We start from the raw sequence: 18,417 nt of genomic DNA, 5'->3' as shown, positions 1-18,417 counted from the left end.
TCAACTTCAAATGACTCAGATAATAGCCCCTCCTACCACTGTCTATGACTCTATGGATTAAGGGTGTGGATCTTCAACATGGGGTTTGCCGATTCTTTATGGATGATCAGTATCAGGTTCAATTCGAAGTCGCACTGCATTCAGTTGGATGCTCTGGTCTCAGGGCTAATATCTATGCAGCCAGTACAGGGGGAAATGGAGAGGACAATTATTTGCCTGATACAGCATTATCATGATACTCTGGGACGGTTAAAGTATGTATTATTCTCCGCTGACATCTAACACGCCATTTGCTTAGGCCGATCGACAACCGGTTCCGGTTGGGACCCGTACAGGCTTTACTTCTTGCCCTTCTTCCGCCATTCCTTCTCCCTCTCATAAGCCTTAGCCTCCCTCCCTTCCTCGCCTTGGATCTCAGCAATAAGCCTCTTGTATTTCTTTTCGTAGGCCTCATCCTTGGCCTTCTTCTGCTTGAGCGCCTCTCTGGCCACGGCTTGCGCGTCTTTCCTAAGATCACGCATCGCACCCTTCCTCTCCCTCTTGAGCTCGTTCCTGAGCTTGGATGCTTCAGCTCGCTCTGGATCAGGGTCGTAGTGCTTGTCTGGGTTATAGGACTCTTCAAACTTGGGTATAGCCATCTTGATAGCTAAAGGCCTGTGGTGGTGGAGCTCCAGGGGTCGGCGGGAGAGTTGGGCTTGTTGGAGGAGAAGGTTAAGTTTTTGGATAAGCTTCGTGATGTTTGTCTGGTTTTCATTTAGCAACAGAAACATTGAAGGGGGTGGATGGCTATTACCTGGTTGCGTTTTGAGAGCTTAGGTCTGCAGTTCTTGCCTCCCAAATGCTGAAGGATCCTGAGAGCTGGTTCGAAAACTTCGAAAAATGCTGCCTTTCCGGACCATGTATCTGCTGCCACCTCAAGAAGTTTGAGGTTCATCTCTAGCAGTACTTCTTTGAGCTCTGCTTCCTGTTCTGCTGAAAGCTCTTGTGAAAAGCAGTCGCTGAAAGCAAATATCCTGGTCGACTCTACAGCCTCTTCTATCCGCAACGGTGCTTTCGGCTCATGGTATGGGAAATTCCCAGGTAGTTTTGCCAGTTTAGCAGGTGCTAGAACACACAGTGTATTCTCGATGAAGTTCATGACTTCAGGAATATATCGTTTCGACTTTCGTTGATATTGTAAACACAGTGTGCATATGTATGCTCCCACTGCATAATCGGACAGTTTTTGGGGTATCTTCAAGCCAAGGTACCGACCCATTGTCAGGGTCGCAGGGGTGACGACTTGATGGAAGTGATCTGATGTTGGGAAGATAGTTCCAATGGCTGTGAGAAGCGCCAAATCACCGGCTGTGAGAGATAAAGACCGAGATTCGTGAATTTCTTGGAGATGACGGCGGAATGCATTAGCAGTCTCGACCGGATAGTGGTTCTTTGCCAAAGAGTGAACATGACGAGTGATTGACTCCAGGACAGCAAAGGGGGCTTGTTCATTTGCAAGATAGGAGATGTGGTCAATAAGAGACACTGTAAAGTTCCCCAACTTAGCCTTATTCTCAGCACCCAGTTTCGGGTGATATGCTGTCCGGATTCGTTTCACAAATTCCGGTAGGTCATTGACCCCCTTGGTGATTTCCAGAAGTTCGTCGTGGGTTTCTGGGCATTTGAGCGAATCGCTCGAGCCTGGCAATTGAGAATTTGCTCCGGTAAGAAATTCAGGATGCTTTGACTCCTCCTCTGTGAGTATTCCCTGGAGAAACTCGGCATCGTCGTTATCATCTTCTCCATCCTCCGCTTCTTCCTCCGATGAATCATCCTCGAGAGGCTCCAGATCAGAACCGCTCGCTACTAAATCATCATCTATAAGGAAATCATCCTCGTCTTCGACGCCCAGCTCCGAACTCGCTTTTTGGGTTGGAATACCCAACCCCAAAGGATTTTCCTCTTCCTCATCTTCTGAGCCACTAGCGGCGACATCTTCCTCATCACTACTCTCTGGTAAGCCCTGCATTCGCCTCTGTTCTTTCTCCTCTCGTTCCTTCTGGAGTTTGGCTTTTTCTGCGGCAATTTCCTCCTCTGTCTTCGTTCTCTCTGTAGGTTTCGCCCGCCTATCTAGTGCCAGCTGTCTCAGGCGCTTATCATACTCCTTCTCAGCTTCAAGCTTGCTCGTGCCATTCAATAATGCTGCACGCTCTGGGTTCATTCCTGCGCTGTCTGACACAGGAGCAGGCGGAGGTCGTTTTCCCATTCCCCGAAGAAGTTCCTGAATGTTTGCTGTCTCCTTATCTATCTCATCTCGTAAATCCTCATCATCCTCCTTAGCTGCCTGACGCTCGTATTTGTAAAGCTTAGACTTGGCGATGACCTCCTTCATAACTTCCTGTTTTGACTTCTTTCTCTCCGGGCGGTCCACTTCTTCGTCCTCTTCATCTTCTGAGCCTTCGTCGTCTGATGATCGGCGTCTTTTCCTATGTTTTTGTTCTTCGTCTGAAGGGTGGTCCTCTGCATCTGACAACTCCAAATCCTCGTCAAAATCATCAATTGGCGGAGCGTCGAGGGATAATGATTGGCCCATGTGTGTGAGTTCGGCTTCATTGTCATCCTCTAAATCAAAGATCGAATTCTTATGCCGAGCCTGCTTTTCTTGCGTGAAACGTGCTAGCATTTTTTCCTCTGGTGCCATTGTAGGGTCGTTTTCTCCAAAACGTTTATCCATGATCCCTCCTACTCTTCGACGATTTTCAATTTTGGCCAATTGAGTCATCTCGAACTGTTAAATCCAGTCAGTCATGCGCTTTTCTAGTAGCCACACCCATCTAGTAATTGATAACGACTCAAAGCCGAAAACCCAGCTTGGAAGCAGCTAAGGAAACAGTTTGTTAAAACGCACCCGTTCTGCATCTATGCTCTTCCTGACTGTAGGCCTGCCAACAATGGTCCCTTTACTGTCTTTCCCTCCTGGATTCTTCGCGCTCGTAGCCTCGAACCTTGGAGCCTTTGACCACTTGTATTCAAAGGGATTGAACTGGTCCCGAATCGTATTGAGTGCCTCTGTGCGGGCAACCCTCTTTTCGTTGTTGGCGCCATTTTGCGAGTTTTGTTTTTGCTGCTTTTTTGATTTCTGAGGACCCAAAATTCCCTGCTCCCGTAGAGAGGCCTTCAGCCTTTTGAGTTGCGAGGGAGGCATAGTGGCGGCGCGTTGGAGGTTAAAGTTTGAACTTTTCGAATCTGATAACTTTTTGATATTTTTATCGCTTATCGGGCACTCCTTGCGCTAAACGGCGAAATTAAAGGCGGTATACCCCGGCAATACTTTTCGCCAGCTTTCAACCTTCTTGAACGGCGAAGTCTGCCTACCTACCTTACCTAACAAGCCCCTCCCAAGGACGAATGTAGTTTCGACAATATGGCGGCGCTCTCGCCCGCCACTCAAGACCGACTCCTCGTTCTAGGACTCGGAGTTACAGCATGCGCCGTCATTGGATTGATGCGACGCATGCTCGTATACTACCGTGAAGCAGCCGCTATCCCACAAGCTGAAAACAAGCCTCAGTACATAACTCAAGATGTCGAAGATTCTCTGAAACTCAGTACTCTGGACAAGCTCCTTGATAGTCCCAATTACAGCATACAGGAAATTACAGCTGTGATTATCTGCGAACGAGCGCTGCACGATGGACAAACGATCGATACCTTGCTCTATTACATTACTCGGCCTGATCATGATACGAGAGAGCAGAGCATTAAAGCTTTGTCCATGATGGTCAACAGTTGTAAGTATTTCTCCCTTAGCTTCCCAAAATTTGAGCTAATGAGACTATTAGCAACTGTAGGCATAATCAACAAACCCAAAACTTACGCTGCCCTCGTGAAATCGCTGGAATACTGCATCACGGACTACGAACACAACGCCTATGACCCCGAATGGGACAACTGGCACCTGCGAGATGCCTGCGAGCAAGGATGTCTGTCGATTCTAGGGCAGATGATTGACAAATTTGGCCCGGAGGGACTGGTCAAATCTCGGTTTGTGGACCGCTGGCTGGCGAAAGAACCATGGGGTGGAGCGGACGCTGATGAACGACAACTCAACTTCATGGATTCCCTGACGAAACCCTATCGACTGAATCAAATTTGTCTTCCGCTGTTCAGAGATCCTGCAGCAAGGAAGCAGTTGGAGGACGCCAAACTTCTGCCTCCCAATAAGATTGTCTATGATGACTCGGAGACTCTATTGGATATTAGGATGATTAATGGGGAGGGAACGGCTGGGGAGGACTTTGATGGTATGTTCGTGGAGAGTCGACGGAGGAGGGATCAGAGTACTGAAGAAGAGCATCTACGGAGGCGCCATAGAGAGGCTATGGTGTTAAATGATGGAACTCGACCTCTTGGGAGAGGTGATATAATCGAACGGGAATCATGAGTATGCGGACATGACAACCGGCATGGATGGACAACTGGCGTGAGCTGAGAGAGCATTGAATGGACTTGGCGTGTTTTGAGGGAAAGACGTATGCGCTTCGGAATACGATTAACGATTTTCGGGGTCAGTGGCCGAGAAACGTGATTGATGCTGGAATCCAGTACATCCTACCTAGGTACTGTATCTACAGGATATCTCTATCTAAAGGTAGCTCTATGCAGAGACTGAGAGCTACTTCAGGGATTTAAATTCGTCTCGCCAAGCAAAGTCGCCCAAATGCTGTCTTCAAGAAGTTTGTGTTCACACTTCGCTGGAGGGGTTCCTTATCTTACTTACACTCCTTGCCTTTCACGCTTAATCTCGCCCCTTTCCTCCATCTCATTCAAAACCCTGTCCGCAACCCTAAACGCCTCCATCCCCGCCGGCATGCCACAATAAATACTACGCATTCATCAGCTTTCCACTCTTCATTCCCTCCTTGCCTTCTTCTCTCGCTCCACCGCAAACTCCTCAAAAACAAAAGAAACAAATGAACAGATAGGATGACAAACCTAGCCTGCAACAACGCCTCTCTGATCTCCACCTCACTCGCACCATTCCTCACGGCGCCCCGCATATGCGTACCCAGCTCCGTCCACTTCCCCAGCGCCGTCAACATGACCAGATTCAGCAAACTGCGCGTTTTCAAGTCCAGGCCTGGCCGCGACCACACGGTGCCCCACGCCGCTTCCTAAACTCCGAGAAGCTCTCATCAGAAAAAAATCGCACACACAAACACAAACACGACAAAAACACACAAACAAAAGAACCGAAGGAAAAGAAGGACAAGGTATGTAAGGCAAGGTAAGGTAAGGTAGGTAAGGCAAGTTTTCAATCATATCACGTGGGAAAACCAAGACCAGAAAGAAAAAAGGGGGAATATACAGTAGCCAACTGCTGCCACGGTCTCAAGAAATCACTGCTCCCCTTCTCCAAGGCCGCCGCCACATAATCCTCGCCGACGACTCGCTTGCGCATCGCGAGCCCCGTCGCGTACAGGGTCTCATGCGCTGGATCGTCCATATTGTTCAGGCTCAGGGGCACGCGCTCGGATGCCGAACTACTACTACCACCACTGCTGCTGGCGGTGGGGTCGACGGGAGGTCCGGGTTTGGCGCTGCTGGAGGAGTCGTGCTGGTGAGACATTGTGTCTGTGTCTGTGTCTGCGTTCCTTTTCCTGACTCTGAGTGAGAGATAAAGGATTAATATTGCGATTCTGAGAAAGGAGACGGGGGCGGGATAGGAGGGGAAGAGGGAAGAGAGGGGTCTTGGGGAATGTGGCCGGACTCGGAAAGGTCAGTACCTATTTCAAATCGTGACAGGTGATTGGCGTCGTTGGAGTTGCGGGGAAATTGTGTACAACGTGACGTCGTCCTTTTACCCCGGAACATAGGTGGATTCCAATAAATAGTCTGCGGTCGTCCTCGAGCCTTTTTCAACGTCGTCTCTTCTCTCCTAATCATCTGTCTCGAGGGAAATCATCTCAAAAAGGGTTTGTTATGTGGCCAGAACCCCACTGAGGGCTTAGGGTAGGTATGTTACTTATATACAGATCACGATCACATCAGATCATGGATACAACGGCGCGTTTCTGGATATCTTCTGATTCAATGCTCGCTATGGTAATATTACATCGACGGAAACGATGAGGAAATGAACAGCAGAATCCGGAAAGACAGCAATAAAAGGAAATATACACCGTCCGAGGATTCCCTGGACTCGACCGCCCCATTCTGATACGTCTTCTATCTGTCCCTCCCAGAATCTATTCTAATCTTGAAGGATGGACCGTCTATACGTATCCCCGGTCTATGTTCATTAGGTATCTAGGAGTGGTGGGTGGGCTTGAAGGTCCATCGGCTCTGCTCGGTGCCCTCGGCGAAGGGAACACCAAGCTCGAAGAGCTTGAGGATCACGGCGGCGAAGTCCTTGAAGAAGAGCTCCTCATCCTTGGCATACTTGTCGACCCATTGTCGGAAGCTCTTGTCAGTGACAAGGGCCATGTCGGTGGGAAGCATCATCAGGGTCTTGGTGGTCTTGTCCTCATACTATTGGGGTGTCAGTCATCGTCTCCCGGTACGCGGAGGAAAGGACACCTACCTGCTTGGGACCGTTCCACTTCTTCCAGTTCCACTTCTCGTTCACGAGGAGCTTGAAGAACTCGTTGGTCAGGATAGTGGGCGAGAATGTCCATGGGCCCTCGAAGCCACTTCGGTTACTGTGGCATCGTCCGAGGGCGTGAGCACCGCTCAGGGCAACGATCTCCTGGTCGTTGAAGCCCATACGGTAGAAGATGTCGCGCAAGTGCTTGTTTCCTTGGGATGCATCTGGGAGACGTCCATCAGGTGTGCAAGCAGACATATCCTTGTCAGTTCGACCAGGTCGGTATGGGATGATGGGGCCGTGCATCTCCTGGACGGCGCAGACACCACCGAGAATCCAAAGGTCGGAGTAGGTGATCCAAGGGAACTTTTCTGCAAGTTATTAGCGCGTGTCTTCACTCGGTCGAGGTAGGTCCAACATACGCTTAACGGGCTCTAGGAAGTCTCTCGCGGCAACCAGACCGGCATTGGCACCGTGGTCACTCTCGGGGGCAAATCTCATGGTGGCGCCATTGCTACCACCAGTTCCAGTCTCCTTATCGTAGGTGCCGCTGGCGTGCCACGCCAATCGCAGCAGGACGGGGCCGTACGATCCATCATCGTAGTCGTGCTTCTCCTCCAATCGCTCAGCGATCTCGTTGTACACCTTCTGGTAGTCCTCGAACGTGGGGGTGAAGACCTTGGTCTCGCTGGCGGACGAGCCGCTGCTCTGGGAGTAGAAGTAGTATCCGGCCCCGAGAGCGAGAGCTCCCACACCGAGGTAGATGCCAGTAGAGGAGGAGGACTTGGGGGCTTCAGAGGAGTAGGCACGGCGGGCCTGCTGGCGGAGGGTCTGGCGCGGCAAGGCAAAGGCCGTGTTACGGGTAGAGGTCTTGAAGGCAGAAGTGGAGGGCGACGACTTGAAAGCCGCGCGGGCGAAGGTGCGGGCGGTAGAAGCCATGTCGAAGCTGCAGAGAGATAAGCTTAAGCTTCAAGCTGGAGCTTAGGGATGAGATGGAAGGATACACACAGGACAAAGGTGGATGGAGGGATGGGGGGAATTGGATGGTTGATATGAAGGGGATATAAGAAGGTGAAGCGGATATAGCCACGGTATATAAGACGATATAGAAGGTCACCGAAGATTATTTTTCGGGCAGCCCCCGACTCCTATCCCTCGCACCCGTGCCTTCGCGTGATTCCGATACGGCGTCCGGGCCCCGCAGCTCGGGCCAATCAGGGCGCGGGTGAGTAATATGGCCTTTTACAGATAAGATCCGGACCCTTCGACAGCCGCTCGATGACAAATGGGGCCACGCGTGGTGACAACCGCTTGACTGAGCGTCTTTGCCATGACGGGGCGTCCAGAACACGGCCATCCGTCGTGCGGCTCTGGGGAGATTGCTGCGAACGGGAGAAGGGACAGGATCAGATAACCGGACGAACTCAGGAATCCATCCAGGCGCAAACGGGGGCCTTCGGGATTGCTGGTTGGTCAGCGGAGATCTGTCCGTCGCCATTGGTGCAGGCGGGATGGCCTTTGCCCGCGGAGCCCCGCATTCCTGGCTCGGCGGGAGTTCTCCGTAGTATTCCCGGAGAAGGGGTCAAGTTTCAAGCGCCGCCCGTCTGGAGTACGGAGTTAAGAGGAGTGAGTCTCTCTGGAAACAATCTGATAATAAATAGGTACGGAGAGAGGTCAGTTATAGTATGAAGATATCGATTATTGGGTTTCATGTCTATGTCCTTCTTCATGTCTTGGAAAACAAAAGCAACGCCAACCCCTTACCGCCCACCCTAACGCTCTTCCCGCCTTCTATGGACTACTCGTCAAAAAGGAAAACAAAACCCGTTCGGACAATTGAGAAAAAAAAAGGGTTTTGAAAAAAAGTCTTCGCCGAGATTGATCAATCCCCCCCCCTAACCCCCACTCTCTCTCCAATGCGCTTCGATGTCTTGGCCCAGCAACCACAACCATAAGAGTCATGAGTGAGTCCTCACGCGGTTGTGGTTATTCCTCTTATTTAATACTCTCCACTTAATTCGCCCGTGGGCGTCTGGCATAGTGTCCCATCGCCAAGAGGGTACGGCGACTCAACAGGAATGCAGTCCAGGGCAATGTCACTGATCGTCCCCTTAACTAAAGCCAATCCCGTCCTTTTTTCCCATGTCAGTCAGTCAAGTCACTACTACTTCTTGAGGAATGATGAGGAACCTACGGATTGTCGCAAGGAGTGTAGACCTGTTGCACCGTCAGGGAAGAGCCATCCCAGAAGTAAGAGTAATGTGTGTCTGCGCAGGCAGTGGCGTTCTTGGGGTTGAGAATCGTGTTGGAAGAGCACGTGGTGTTGTCAACCTCGAAGGAGATCCTCGAAGGACCCGTGTTGGAGGACGAAGGGGTGAAGATGCCCAGATCTCGAACGGTGAAGGTCGTTGGTTCAGAGCAGGTGGTGTCTCGAATATAGCTTGGAAGAGCCGACGAGAGTACCGCGAAAGGCAGGAAGAAATAACCCGACAACATGATTGATGAGGATTGAGTGACGGCGCTTGGATTATTACTACTAGCAGTCCAATTATGGTAAGGAGGTGAGTAAGGTAGTTAGATGTCTAGGTAAGTTGGGTCTCAAAATGGTATTGCGGTTTAACTTTATGTATGAGAGATCTTCTGCGCAGGAGAGGATGGAAACCCCAATACGAGGCCCTTAGGTCATATTCTATTTCTGTTTCTACAATCTTCGTATATGCAGCCGTTTACGCGGTGTATTACTCTCATACAACGTACAGAGTGTCAAAGACGAGCATTCCACTACTTAGATGCACTCGCTCGCTGTTCCTTCTGTAGCTCGCCGAGCCAATGATATATAAGGAAAGCAAGAAAATGCCCATGCGACAAACACGAGAGGGTCAGATTCGAGGGACAGCAATGGCTGTTGGTAGCAAGCCAAAGCCACCAAGAGTCCCACAAAATTGTGATTATCTCTGTCGGTATTCCCAGGCATCTCCACGTCATTCTTGGCAAGTGTTCTCCACAGCGGATCGCCGCAGGCTGCAGCAGACACGTTTTTTGTGCGCCACGGACAGGCAAAAATAACATACGAGGAGAGGTGGCAAGCTATAAGCTTATGAGCTGATTGCTTACAGCAGATCCTACTAGTAGTACATCTCGACTTCTCAAGAATACGTACCCGGATTGCGGCTGATAAACAAAGAGCTTCGGTACAGTCAGCCAAGGCAAGGGCTTTCATAAGCGCTGAGCAGCAAGACGGACGAAATGCTCTCAGGTAATTCGAAAGCTGATGGCCGGAACTATCAAGCCGAACAACTAATCAAACGCCCACTTTGGGTCTTGACGAGAACAATGCCAGTAAGCATGTCTCAGCTGAGATAACAATGGCCATGGAGAAGTCCCTAGCGATCTGATGTCCCGACGTTGAAGTTAGGTTGGAGGCGTCGCGCCAGTTCCAACACTTCCACCATCCAGATTCCATCGCCAACGCCTCGCTTAGCATTGCTTAGCGCGACCACGTGACCCACACCCGCCAGAATTTCCCTTCTCCCCACCGACCGCGAACTTTTATTCGAACTTCTTTCACGACAATCCATACTTCGACCAACGACGACAACAAATCGCCAACCATTACAATGGCCGCAGAAAAGAAGGAACGCACCGGCCTCCACGTCGGTCTGAACAAGGGACACGTATGAAATCCCTCTCACCAAAGAAAAAACACAATCAAGCCCGTCTCACCTCTTGGAGGATCTTCATTCCAAACTCTCGATTGAAGATGGACAGAGTTGCAATGAAGATAGACGCACAGTGGGCAGCTTCATTGCGCGGACTCGATGGGCTAACGTATTGTTTCCTCTGATTAGAAAACCGAGGCCCGTGTTGTCAAGCCTCGTGTCTCTCGCACCAAGGGCCACCTGAGCAAGAGAACCGCCTTCGTCCGGGAGATCGTCAAGGAGGTCGCTGGGTATGTCCTACATCTCCAACCCCCTCATGCCCTAATGCGAAGAGGAGCGATAGTTGCTAATGGTCCGGTGTGAATAGTCTTGCCCCATACGAGCGTCGTGTCATCGAACTCCTCCGCAACAGCAAGGACAAGCGTGCCCGTAAGCTGGCCAAGAAGAGGGTACGTTCTTCCTCCTTCCCTGCCTGCCTCTGGGACAGGGTGAGGATTGAGTAAGAAGCTGACGGTGTATAACTAGCTCGGTACTTTCGGTCGTGCTAAGGCGAAGGTCGACGAGTTGCAGCGCGTGATCGCTGAGTCCAGAAGGGCTGGTCACTAAACATCTCGCATTCATTATGATACCTCCGGTTGCCGCATGGATGGGATGATGGGGAGTTGGGCTTGTCAGTATGAACGGAAAAGGGAATCCCTTTTTTTACGGATGATACCTTTGTAGGATGCTAGCCTCGACGATAGATAGCTAGCTATATCTGCTTGGGAATTCTGAGGCAATGAACAACTTCACAACACACGTCGTGTTTTCGAGATCTTTTTTATGATTTTCATTTTCATAAATCCGCTCCTCAGTTTGAACCGATGGACAATCTTCTACAGTGGGTAAATCCCAGGGGCAAAAACTCCTCGCTATGAACTCCGTTCCGAAAATGCAAAACAAGAGCCATCCTCCACGGCCGAACCCTTTATAGCCTCGTAATGACATCTACTCACCCATTTTTGCCTCATTTCTTCCCCAGCTTAAACCATTTTGGCATTCCTTTACTCTTGCCCTCTCCACCCGTACCTGTAGTCTCCTTCCCCTTTCCTTTATCGACGCTTGGCTCTGCCTCTTCCTCCGGACCATCTGCGACGGCGGGCTCCGGAATAGGCACGGCCTTCGCTTTCTGAGCGTATTGAGATTTCAATACCGGTTCCTTCCTGGCGCTTTCACTTGCTCCATCCTCCCAAAGGAAATTTATCAGTATCTGCCCCCTGAATCCCAGATCCTTGATTAGTTTCTTCGTCCCATCTCTCGGAACGGCTTGCGGCCCCTTCCCTTCATTGTACACAAGTTTGAATGGTTGGTTCTCGGCTGCAATAAGACTTGTAACATAGTCATAGAGCTGAGCGGGCGTATCATCGGCTGTGAAGGTGGAGACGACACTGCTTTGATCCGGGAAACGGATCTTCAGAGTCACTTGCTTGGTAGTAGCCAGCTTTGCGGCTCTCTCATTTTCAAGTCGTTCAATCTCCGCGTCGGATAATAGGCGTTTATTTTGTGCATTATTTTGCAGGAGTGCCTGGTGTTGTTTGGCGTGCGCAATGCTGGGTTCGTAGTCCATTTCATCATGTGGTACGAGAGCAGCCCTCGGCGTGTCTGAAGATGGCGCGGAATAGATTTGTATGGGTCGTTCGTTGGGACCCAGAACTGGTTGTTGAGGTGACGAAGTCTCTGGTACAGGTTGATCCGATGGAGCCTCTACCGGTTCTGATTGAGGGGTCAAATTTTGGGATCCTGACTGGGAGGTGGTATCTTGCGAAAGCATATCCACGTCTTTGCCTTCGGAGCTGTTGAGTGTATCCACACCTTCTACTGGAGCAGCCTCAGACTTTCCAACATCTGAGTTCGCGGCTGCGGCTGCTTCTTCTTTGAAATACTGCCCAATCTCCGCCATAGCTTCCTCCAGAGGCTGTTCCGTCTTCTTAAAATTGAGTCTGATTAAAACACTTCCTCCATTAAAGCCAAGCTGGGCCAGCGTCTTCTGTAGATCCCCAAATGTTGATAGTTCTCGACCCATGACGTTCAGAATAGGCATCTCATAGAAGACTCGTCCAGCACCAGACGCTCCATTCGCTATTTCCGTGACTCCTCTACCAGTGAAATTTAAATTCCTCCCTTCACTCGATTCGAACTTCCGAAGGACAAGCCATAATGTAGTATCACTTGGAAATTTGTCCATCAACCTTCCACCGGGGACCCCTAGTGACTCTGGTACTTGTAGGGCGACGGAGACTACGGAGGGTGATTTCGACGCAAGAACGAGTTCGAGTTTTGCCCCAGATGCAAGACCTGTTTGCCGGAAGGTTCTTGAGAGATCTACGGGCTTGTTGTTGTTCCTGCAGATTGTTAGATACCTCCATGACGATGGTTGAGTAGAGCTTACTTAAGACCATAGTTGCTAGATTTGAGGCCCCATTTTCCACATGCTTCATCCAATACCTCCGTCATAAATTTGCCAGGCGTGACTTTAACAGTACATCTCCGAAGGGTGGTGTCTATTACCACCACATGCGAGGCCATATTGGATGATATCGACTTCCAACAACGACGCTGTCTGGTAGATTATCCAAGGTTCGCTCTCGTACTGTGCGTGCGGTGCTTTGAATATGTCTGACGGCTTCCGGAATGTGTGTAGGTATTTTGATCAAGTATAATATTATCTTGAATTCTAACTTCCATTCGTTTCGCTGATGTTCGTGAGGCGGGAGAGCGTTGCGGGGTGTTCGAGGAGGGAGGGGTGGGGCAATGCGGCAAAATGACAAAGAAAAGAAAGGTATTGAGAGGCAATAGTAGAAACCCAGTCGCAATACTCTCGGCTTTTGATAAAATGGGTAAATAGAGCTCTGGAGTGTCGTGTTGTTGCGGCTCAAAGTTGGAGTTGATGCGCAATCATTAATCCGGTGCCTGACATCTTCCGTATATGTGTAAGTGGTCCAAGCTTCTGAGGCATGCGAGCTCGACAAGACGACGCGACAGCCGTGTCTACCTTGAAGCTAAATATATCAAAGAGCCTCACCCCCTACAACGCCGTCATCAACGAAGCTCTCGAATACCCAAGTGAGGCCTCTCTATCTGCACTCTTCCCCTCTCGATACCCAGCATAGAGAGACAACTCTAACAGAATGGTAAGCCGCCCTGTTTCTACAACCAACCATACAGCCAGCTAATATCCCATCTCTTACAGAGCTCCCCATTCTCCATCAGTACGAGACTCCTCCTTCCCAGCCCTTGCGACACATCCAACTAATATCTCTCTCAGATGGCGGCGCCTGCGTGGCCATGGTAGGCAAGGACTGCGTCGCCATAGCGTGCGACCTGCGCCTCGGTCTCCAATCCCTAACCGTCTCCAACAACTTCCCCAAGATCTTCAACTACGGCGACGTCTACCTAGGCCTGACGGGGCTGGCCACCGATGTCAACACGGTCTCGGATCTCTTCCGTTACAAAGTCAACATGTACCGCCTGCGCGAAGAGCGCAACATCTCCCCCTCCACCATGGCCAACCTCGTCTCGAGCTCGCTGTACGAGCGCCGATTCGGTCCCTTCTTCGTGAGCCCCGTCGTTGCGGGCATCGACCAGAAGACCGGGAAGCCGTTCATTTGCGGCTTCGATAGCATTGGCTGTATTGATTTTGCGAAGGATTTTATTGTCAGTGGCACGGCGAGCGATCAGTTGTTCGGTACTTGTGAAGGTCTCTGGGAGCCGGATTTGGTGAGTCCCCTTTCCTCTAAGTTGTTTTGAAAATGGGAACCCTTACTAACAGCTGCGTTGCAGTCGCCTGAAGATCTTTTCGAGACGGTTTCTCAAGCGTTGCTTAACGCGGTGGACAGAGATGCTTTGTCAGGTTGGGGAGCTCATGTCTATATCATCGAGAAGGATAAGGTCACAAAGCGGTTATTGAAGGGCAGACAGGATTAAGGAGTTAGCTGGGATGGGGTGTTGGAGAGCATTTTAAAAGGGAGTTGAAATGCCATGAATGGGGATGTGGAGGGCATTCCCGTGTTATGTACTTTTAGGTTTGGCATTCAAGGCTTGACGATAGAAAATGGACACAAGCATGACATACACTTCGCATTCAGTTGTTGTCGATTGCGGGATAGAGGAGGGTGCTGCACAGCAGTCAAGTTAACATTCAAAACTGTCATTGGTCACGTTGATAATTAGAATGATCCATAAATTCTGATTTGCTGTGCTGCTTGTCTGATGAGTACAAGTAAGCAAATCCAATATCTATTGGCTTTTACTATTATACATTTATTCTTTTTCCATCCATCTATCTGATAATGGGTTATTCTTGCTTGGGCCTCTGATCTATGGGGGCGGTCTTCTGCATGAACAATTGCCTCTCAATAAATTTGAGTACTTCATCAATAATGCTAAGAGTTTGTCAGCTGCCGTTTCCAAGGTGAAGAGTGTAGAGTAACTTACATGACGGGTCCACTGATGATTAGGACTGCCTTCCACTCATTCCAGTTCAATGGAAGTATAGAGAACAAGGTCTGGAGGATCGGCGTATAAAGAAGGGCGAAGTGTAAAGCCATAGATAAGGCGATGGCGTACACCAACATCATGTTATCCCATAGGGGAAGGGTGAGGAGAGACTCGCTAGATGACAATGCATTCATGGCGTTCAACATTTCGATAACGACTAGAATCGAGAGCGAAACAGTTGAAGCTGACTTTGCCATATCATTGGCAAACATCTCGCAGCCAATCTCGGGGAACGCTGAAGAACAACGGTGGAAATGGGAGAGTTGCCAGAAGGTAATTTGAGGTCCCTCAGAGTTGAACATGAACCACCAGGCGTATCCAGCGACAGTGGCGATACCGACGTATGTGCCAATCACCAAGTAGCGGAAGAAAAGCCAGCCACCGATCAGACGCTCATCTCTCTTTCTGGGCTGTCTCTTCATAATATCATGATCAGGCGGGTTAAATGACAGTGCAGTGGCTGGAAGACCATCCGTGACGAGGTTGACCCAGAGTAACTGAACAGGAATTAGAGCCTCTGGCATACCAACAGCTGCAGTGAGGAAGATTGAAACAACCTCTCCGATATTCGACGAGATGAGGTATCGGATGAACTGCTGAGTGTTGTTGTAGATAGAACGCCCTTCCTCAATGGCAACCTCGATCGTGGCAAAGTTGTCATCAGCCAGAACCATATCAGCAGCCAACTTTGAGACGTCAGTTCCAGAGCCCATGGCAACGCCAATATCAGCCTTTTTCAAGGCTGGAGCATCGTTGACGCCGTCACCAGTCATAGCTACGACCTCACCTGCTGATTGCAGGAGGTCGACAAGCTTCGACTTGTGACTTGGCTCAACTCTGGAAAACAAAGAGGCAGTCTTAACGGCTTCCAGTTGTTCACTCTCGCTCAGATTGTCAAACTCACGGCCAGTGTAACTCTTGCCTTTCAAGTCTTCGTATTCGCCAAAGACTCCGATTTGACGACAGATCGTTTCAGCAGTATTGCGGTTGTCACCAGTGATGACAATCACTCGGATACCGGCTTCTTTACATTTTCTGATAGATCCAGCGACCTCAGGACGAGGTGGATCAAGCATCCCAACAAGACCTAGAAGCGTGAGGTTTTGCTCAAGTTGTAGGTATTCGGAGGTTGTTTTGGCCTTTTTCAGGAGTGGATTGGATCCTACGTCTTCGAGACTGGCAAGAGCCATCACACGGAGACCCTTATTGCCATAGTCTACCAGTTCCTTCAACAAGAGCTCGGACAGACTCTTTGACATTGGTACCTTCTTTCCATTCGCTCCAACTAACGTATGAGTACACCGCTCAATAAGGGTCTCTGGAGCCCCCTTGACAAGCAGTCTCTGCTGTGTATTGTCTCCAACAAGGACAGACATGCTTTTGCGGTCCCTGGAGAATTCATAAGTAGCGAGACGAGGGCTCTTCTTCTCATACCAGGTGCTGGAGAGGTGAAGTCTGTCCACTGCCGAAACATTTGCTCTCGCTTTATTCTCAGCCGAATCAGGGGTGCCAATCTTCTCCACCAGAACGCGCAGAGCTCCCTCAGTGGGTTCGCCAACATTTGAGTATGTTCCGGATTTCGAGTCGAAGGCCAGCTGAGCATCGTTACAGAGAGCTGCTACCTCGGCCATCTGGAAAACGGTGCTTGACTTCTCCGCCACATCAGCTATCACGGTTCCATTTGATCTGATACTTCCAATAGGAGAGAACGTCGTCCCGTCAACATCGAGCTCTTCCAAATCATTGCCAGCCTCGTTAATGTATACGATCTTATTGACGCTCATTTGGTTTGTGGTCAAAGTACCGGTCTTATCGGAGCAGATCACACTGCAGCTACCAAGTGTTTCCACAGAAGGCAAGCTTCGGACAACTGCATTCTTCGCGGCCATTTTCCGTGTGCCAAGGGCAAGACATGTTGTAATTACGACTGCCAGACCCTCCGGAATAGCAGCAACACCGAGAGAAACAGCGATCTTCAGATAATAGATAGCGCCTTTTGCCCAGCTTCCATGGCTTGGATCGTTGAAATGAGGAACGTTGATGAGCCAGACAACAATACAGATTATTGAGATAACCTTGGCCAAAGTGTCCCCAAAATCGTTCAGTTTTTGCTTCAGAGGGGTGGGCTCGGAGATCTGCGCTGTGATGCTCTCGTGGATATCACCAATGGCGGTAGAGGACCCAGTAAGAACCACGATTGCCGTGGCATGCCCGGTAACAACCGTTGTCCCTGAGAACAAAGTGTTGACTTGATCTTGCCTCACGGCTTTGATATCGTTCACCACGCTAGTATCTTTTCCAACGCTCTCGCTCTCGCCAGTGAGAATAGCTTGGTCGACCGCAAAACTGTTGCTCTGAATCGCGAGTACTCGGCAATCTGCTGGTACTCTGTCTCCCACAGAGATTGAAATTATGTCTCCTGGAACCAATTCTTCCGCTCGGATTCGAGTAACATGCCCATCTCGGATAACCTTGGCTTCGTTCGCCGAGTATTCTTGGAGGGCAGCAATGGCCTTTTCCGCACTGCTCTCTTGCGAGACACCAACGACGGCGTTAAGGATTAGAATCGTAAGAATCTGCGACTGTGAGAATTTATTGAAGCAAAGAGGTGAAGGATGCACATACAACCGCGGGATCTACAAAAGCAGTCCAGCCACCACCTTCTTCAAAGAGAGCCAGAACGAAGGAGATTACGGCGGATCCAAGAAGAATAATGACAAGCTGGTCCTTGAATTGCTCAAGGATCAGCTTCCATAAGGGAGTCGGTGGATCCTCCGCGATTGCTGCGAGGCTGTGAGTTTCTGCATGTTGTGCAGGTTGCAGGGAGGAAGCTATTTACCATTGCTGCCATACTTCTCTCTTGAAGCTCGAACTTGGGCCTCAGTCAATCCGCGAGCTTCAGATACCGAGAAGAATTCCAGGACCTCAGAGGTGCTTTTGGCAAAGGCGTTCTCCATCTCTGAGCGGGGCGAGGCGTAGATCTCGAATGGTTCACGGACACCTTGATTGTTCGTGGACGGACGAACGAGTGTAGAGAAAAGGTCGAACCGGTAGAAGAGCAGCAAGAAGAGAAGAGAGCGGACCGCAAGAAGGTTGCGAAATCAAGGCGATCTAGGCTTGGGGAAGGTGTTGCATCTGCCCAGTACAATTCAGTGAAGTGTCTTCTTGAGTCCCTTAGTAACGCGTAGAAGGCTCTATCGCGGTCTGATTCGTGGGAGGCTGATCTGGCCTCCCGTAGCCTGACCCACGTGCAGAGATAGCGGCTGACGGGGAAGATGCGATAACGAGGAGAGTGGGTTCTGGGGCAACAAGGTAGTTTTACCTAAGTATTTACCGTTTTCGACTGTTTTACTGTGATTGAAGTGATTGAAATGATTGAGGGAGTGCCATGATCAATGTGTTGATTAATAGCTGTTGAATAGTACCTTAGACCAGTGCTTTGCCTCTGAGTTTGAACCCCTTTCCAATCGATCTTTCTAATGAATGACTCCTTGGGTCTCACAAGGAAGTAATGAATCCCTACACAAAGATAGGTACAGGTAAGAAGCATTCATTATACTCATCTCCTTCCTGAGTCTTGTTTCAATTAGGGCTGGCAACTATTGTGCTGCCATGTATAGGTAATTCTGTGCAAGGTGACGAGACCGTGAGATCCAA

At 50.0% G+C, this 18,417-nt stretch overlaps 9 protein-coding genes across 9 annotated transcripts; 3 read left to right on the top strand and 6 right to left on the bottom strand.

Annotated features, from left to right (window-relative positions):
- Positions 1–232: 232 nt before the first annotated feature.
- M430DRAFT_55199 (hypothetical protein) lies at positions 233–3,194 on the bottom strand. Its single transcript, XM_024868526.1, has 3 exons — positions 2,888–3,194; positions 794–2,767; positions 233–743 (listed from the first exon to the last, which is right to left on the bottom strand). The coding sequence occupies exons 1-3, from the start codon at positions 3,182–3,184 to the stop codon at positions 339–341; spliced, it is 2,676 nt and encodes an 891-aa protein (XP_024725262.1). The 5' UTR covers positions 3,185–3,194; the 3' UTR covers positions 233–338.
- Positions 3,195–3,403: 209 nt separating this feature from the next.
- Positions 3,404–4,423, top strand: M430DRAFT_94202 (hypothetical protein; the record flags this gene model as incomplete). Its single annotated transcript, XM_024869823.1, has 2 exons — positions 3,404–3,770; positions 3,822–4,423. 2 exons carry the CDS (start codon positions 3,404–3,406, stop codon positions 4,421–4,423), a joined length of 969 nt encoding a protein of 322 aa, XP_024725261.1.
- A 325-nt stretch (positions 4,424–4,748) lies between these two features.
- On the bottom strand, positions 4,749–5,485 carry M430DRAFT_131555 (hypothetical protein; the record flags this gene model as incomplete). The annotated part of the gene is made up of 3 exons (XM_024862196.1): positions 4,749–4,864; positions 4,975–5,153; positions 5,348–5,485. 3 exons carry the CDS (start codon positions 5,483–5,485, stop codon positions 4,756–4,758), a joined length of 426 nt encoding a protein of 141 aa, XP_024725260.1. The 3' UTR covers positions 4,749–4,755.
- Positions 5,486–6,130: 645 nt separating this feature from the next.
- Positions 6,131–7,716, bottom strand: M430DRAFT_32350 (hypothetical protein). Its single transcript, XM_024866153.1, has 3 exons — positions 6,988–7,716; positions 6,563–6,936; positions 6,131–6,510 (listed from the first exon to the last, which is right to left on the bottom strand). Exons 1-3 carry the CDS (start codon positions 7,502–7,504, stop codon positions 6,289–6,291), a joined length of 1,113 nt encoding a protein of 370 aa, XP_024725259.1. The 5' UTR covers positions 7,505–7,716; the 3' UTR covers positions 6,131–6,288.
- A 637-nt stretch (positions 7,717–8,353) lies between these two features.
- Positions 8,354–9,168, bottom strand: M430DRAFT_32349 (hypothetical protein). The gene is made up of 2 exons (XM_024866152.1): positions 8,760–9,168; positions 8,354–8,697 (listed from the first exon to the last, which is right to left on the bottom strand). The coding sequence occupies exons 1-2, from the start codon at positions 9,059–9,061 to the stop codon at positions 8,565–8,567; spliced, it is 435 nt and encodes a 144-aa protein (XP_024725258.1). The 5' UTR covers positions 9,062–9,168; the 3' UTR covers positions 8,354–8,564.
- A 982-nt stretch (positions 9,169–10,150) lies between these two features.
- On the top strand, positions 10,151–10,830 carry M430DRAFT_131550 (hypothetical protein; the record flags this gene model as incomplete). The annotated part of the gene is made up of 4 exons (XM_024862195.1): positions 10,151–10,239; positions 10,414–10,514; positions 10,592–10,673; positions 10,750–10,830. The coding sequence occupies exons 1-4, from the start codon at positions 10,183–10,185 to the stop codon at positions 10,828–10,830; spliced, it is 321 nt and encodes a 106-aa protein (XP_024725257.1). The 5' UTR covers positions 10,151–10,182.
- Positions 10,831–11,066: 236 nt separating this feature from the next.
- On the bottom strand, positions 11,067–13,131 carry M430DRAFT_131546 (hypothetical protein). Its single transcript, XM_024862194.1, has 2 exons — positions 12,653–13,131; positions 11,067–12,605 (listed from the first exon to the last, which is right to left on the bottom strand). Exons 1-2 carry the CDS (start codon positions 12,787–12,789, stop codon positions 11,231–11,233), a joined length of 1,512 nt encoding a protein of 503 aa, XP_024725256.1. The 5' UTR covers positions 12,790–13,131; the 3' UTR covers positions 11,067–11,230.
- A 113-nt stretch (positions 13,132–13,244) lies between these two features.
- Positions 13,245–14,214, top strand: M430DRAFT_131545 (hypothetical protein). The gene is made up of 4 exons (XM_024862193.1): positions 13,245–13,394; positions 13,454–13,472; positions 13,529–13,980; positions 14,044–14,214. Exons 1-4 carry the CDS (start codon positions 13,392–13,394, stop codon positions 14,185–14,187), a joined length of 618 nt encoding a protein of 205 aa, XP_024725255.1. The 5' UTR covers positions 13,245–13,391; the 3' UTR covers positions 14,188–14,214.
- A 343-nt stretch (positions 14,215–14,557) lies between these two features.
- Positions 14,558–17,717, bottom strand: M430DRAFT_46799 (hypothetical protein; the record flags this gene model as incomplete). The annotated part of the gene is made up of 4 exons (XM_024867877.1): positions 14,558–14,645; positions 14,698–17,336; positions 17,386–17,543; positions 17,600–17,717. The coding sequence occupies 4 exons, from the start codon at positions 17,715–17,717 to the stop codon at positions 14,558–14,560; spliced, it is 3,003 nt and encodes a 1,000-aa protein (XP_024725254.1).
- Positions 17,718–18,417: the final 700 nt, after the last annotated feature.

This window comes from Amorphotheca resinae (genome assembly GCF_003019875.1).
Source record: "Amorphotheca resinae ATCC 22711 unplaced genomic scaffold M430scaffold_1, whole genome shotgun sequence".
NCBI classification, from domain to species: Eukaryota; Fungi; Ascomycota; class Leotiomycetes; order Helotiales; family Amorphothecaceae; genus Amorphotheca; species Amorphotheca resinae.
Note: the sequence above shows the minus strand (reverse complement) of the source record. Positions and strands in the feature narration are given on the sequence as shown.

Excerpts from the sequence above, each read along its gene's own strand:
- M430DRAFT_55199 (XM_024868526.1), bottom strand. The coding sequence starts at position 3,184 with ATGCCTCCCTCGCAACTCAAAAGGCTGAAGGCCTCTCTACGGGAGCAG. Across the intron at positions 2,768-2,887 it reads AGAGCATAGATGCAGAACGG|TTCGAGATGACTCAATTGGC; the intron begins GTGCGTTTTAAC and ends TGGATTTAACAG. Across the intron at positions 744-793 it reads AGCTCTCAAAACGCAACCAG|ACAAACATCACGAAGCTTAT; the intron begins GTAATAGCCATC and ends AATGAAAACCAG.
- M430DRAFT_32350 (XM_024866153.1), bottom strand. The coding sequence starts at position 7,504 with ATGGCTTCTACCGCCCGCACCTTCGCCCGCGCGGCTTTCAAGTCGTCG. Across the intron at positions 6,937-6,987 it reads CTTCCTAGAGCCCGTTAAGC|AAAAGTTCCCTTGGATCACC; the intron begins GTATGTTGGACC and ends AATAACTTGCAG. Across the intron at positions 6,511-6,562 it reads AGTGGAACGGTCCCAAGCAG|TATGAGGACAAGACCACCAA; the intron begins GTAGGTGTCCTT and ends ACACCCCAATAG.
- M430DRAFT_32349 (XM_024866152.1), bottom strand. The coding sequence starts at position 9,061 with ATGTTGTCGGGTTATTTCTTCCTGCCTTTCGCGGTACTCTCGTCGGCT. Across the intron at positions 8,698-8,759 it reads TACACTCCTTGCGACAATCC|GACGGGATTGGCTTTAGTTA; the intron begins GTAGGTTCCTCA and ends ATGGGAAAAAAG.
- M430DRAFT_131546 (XM_024862194.1), bottom strand. The coding sequence starts at position 12,789 with ATGGCCTCGCATGTGGTGGTAATAGACACCACCCTTCGGAGATGTACT. Across the intron at positions 12,606-12,652 it reads TCTAGCAACTATGGTCTTAA|GAACAACAACAAGCCCGTAG; the intron begins GTAAGCTCTACT and ends AACAATCTGCAG.
- M430DRAFT_131545 (XM_024862193.1), top strand. Across the intron at positions 13,981-14,043 it reads GTCTCTGGGAGCCGGATTTG|TCGCCTGAAGATCTTTTCGA; the intron begins GTGAGTCCCCTT and ends GCTGCGTTGCAG.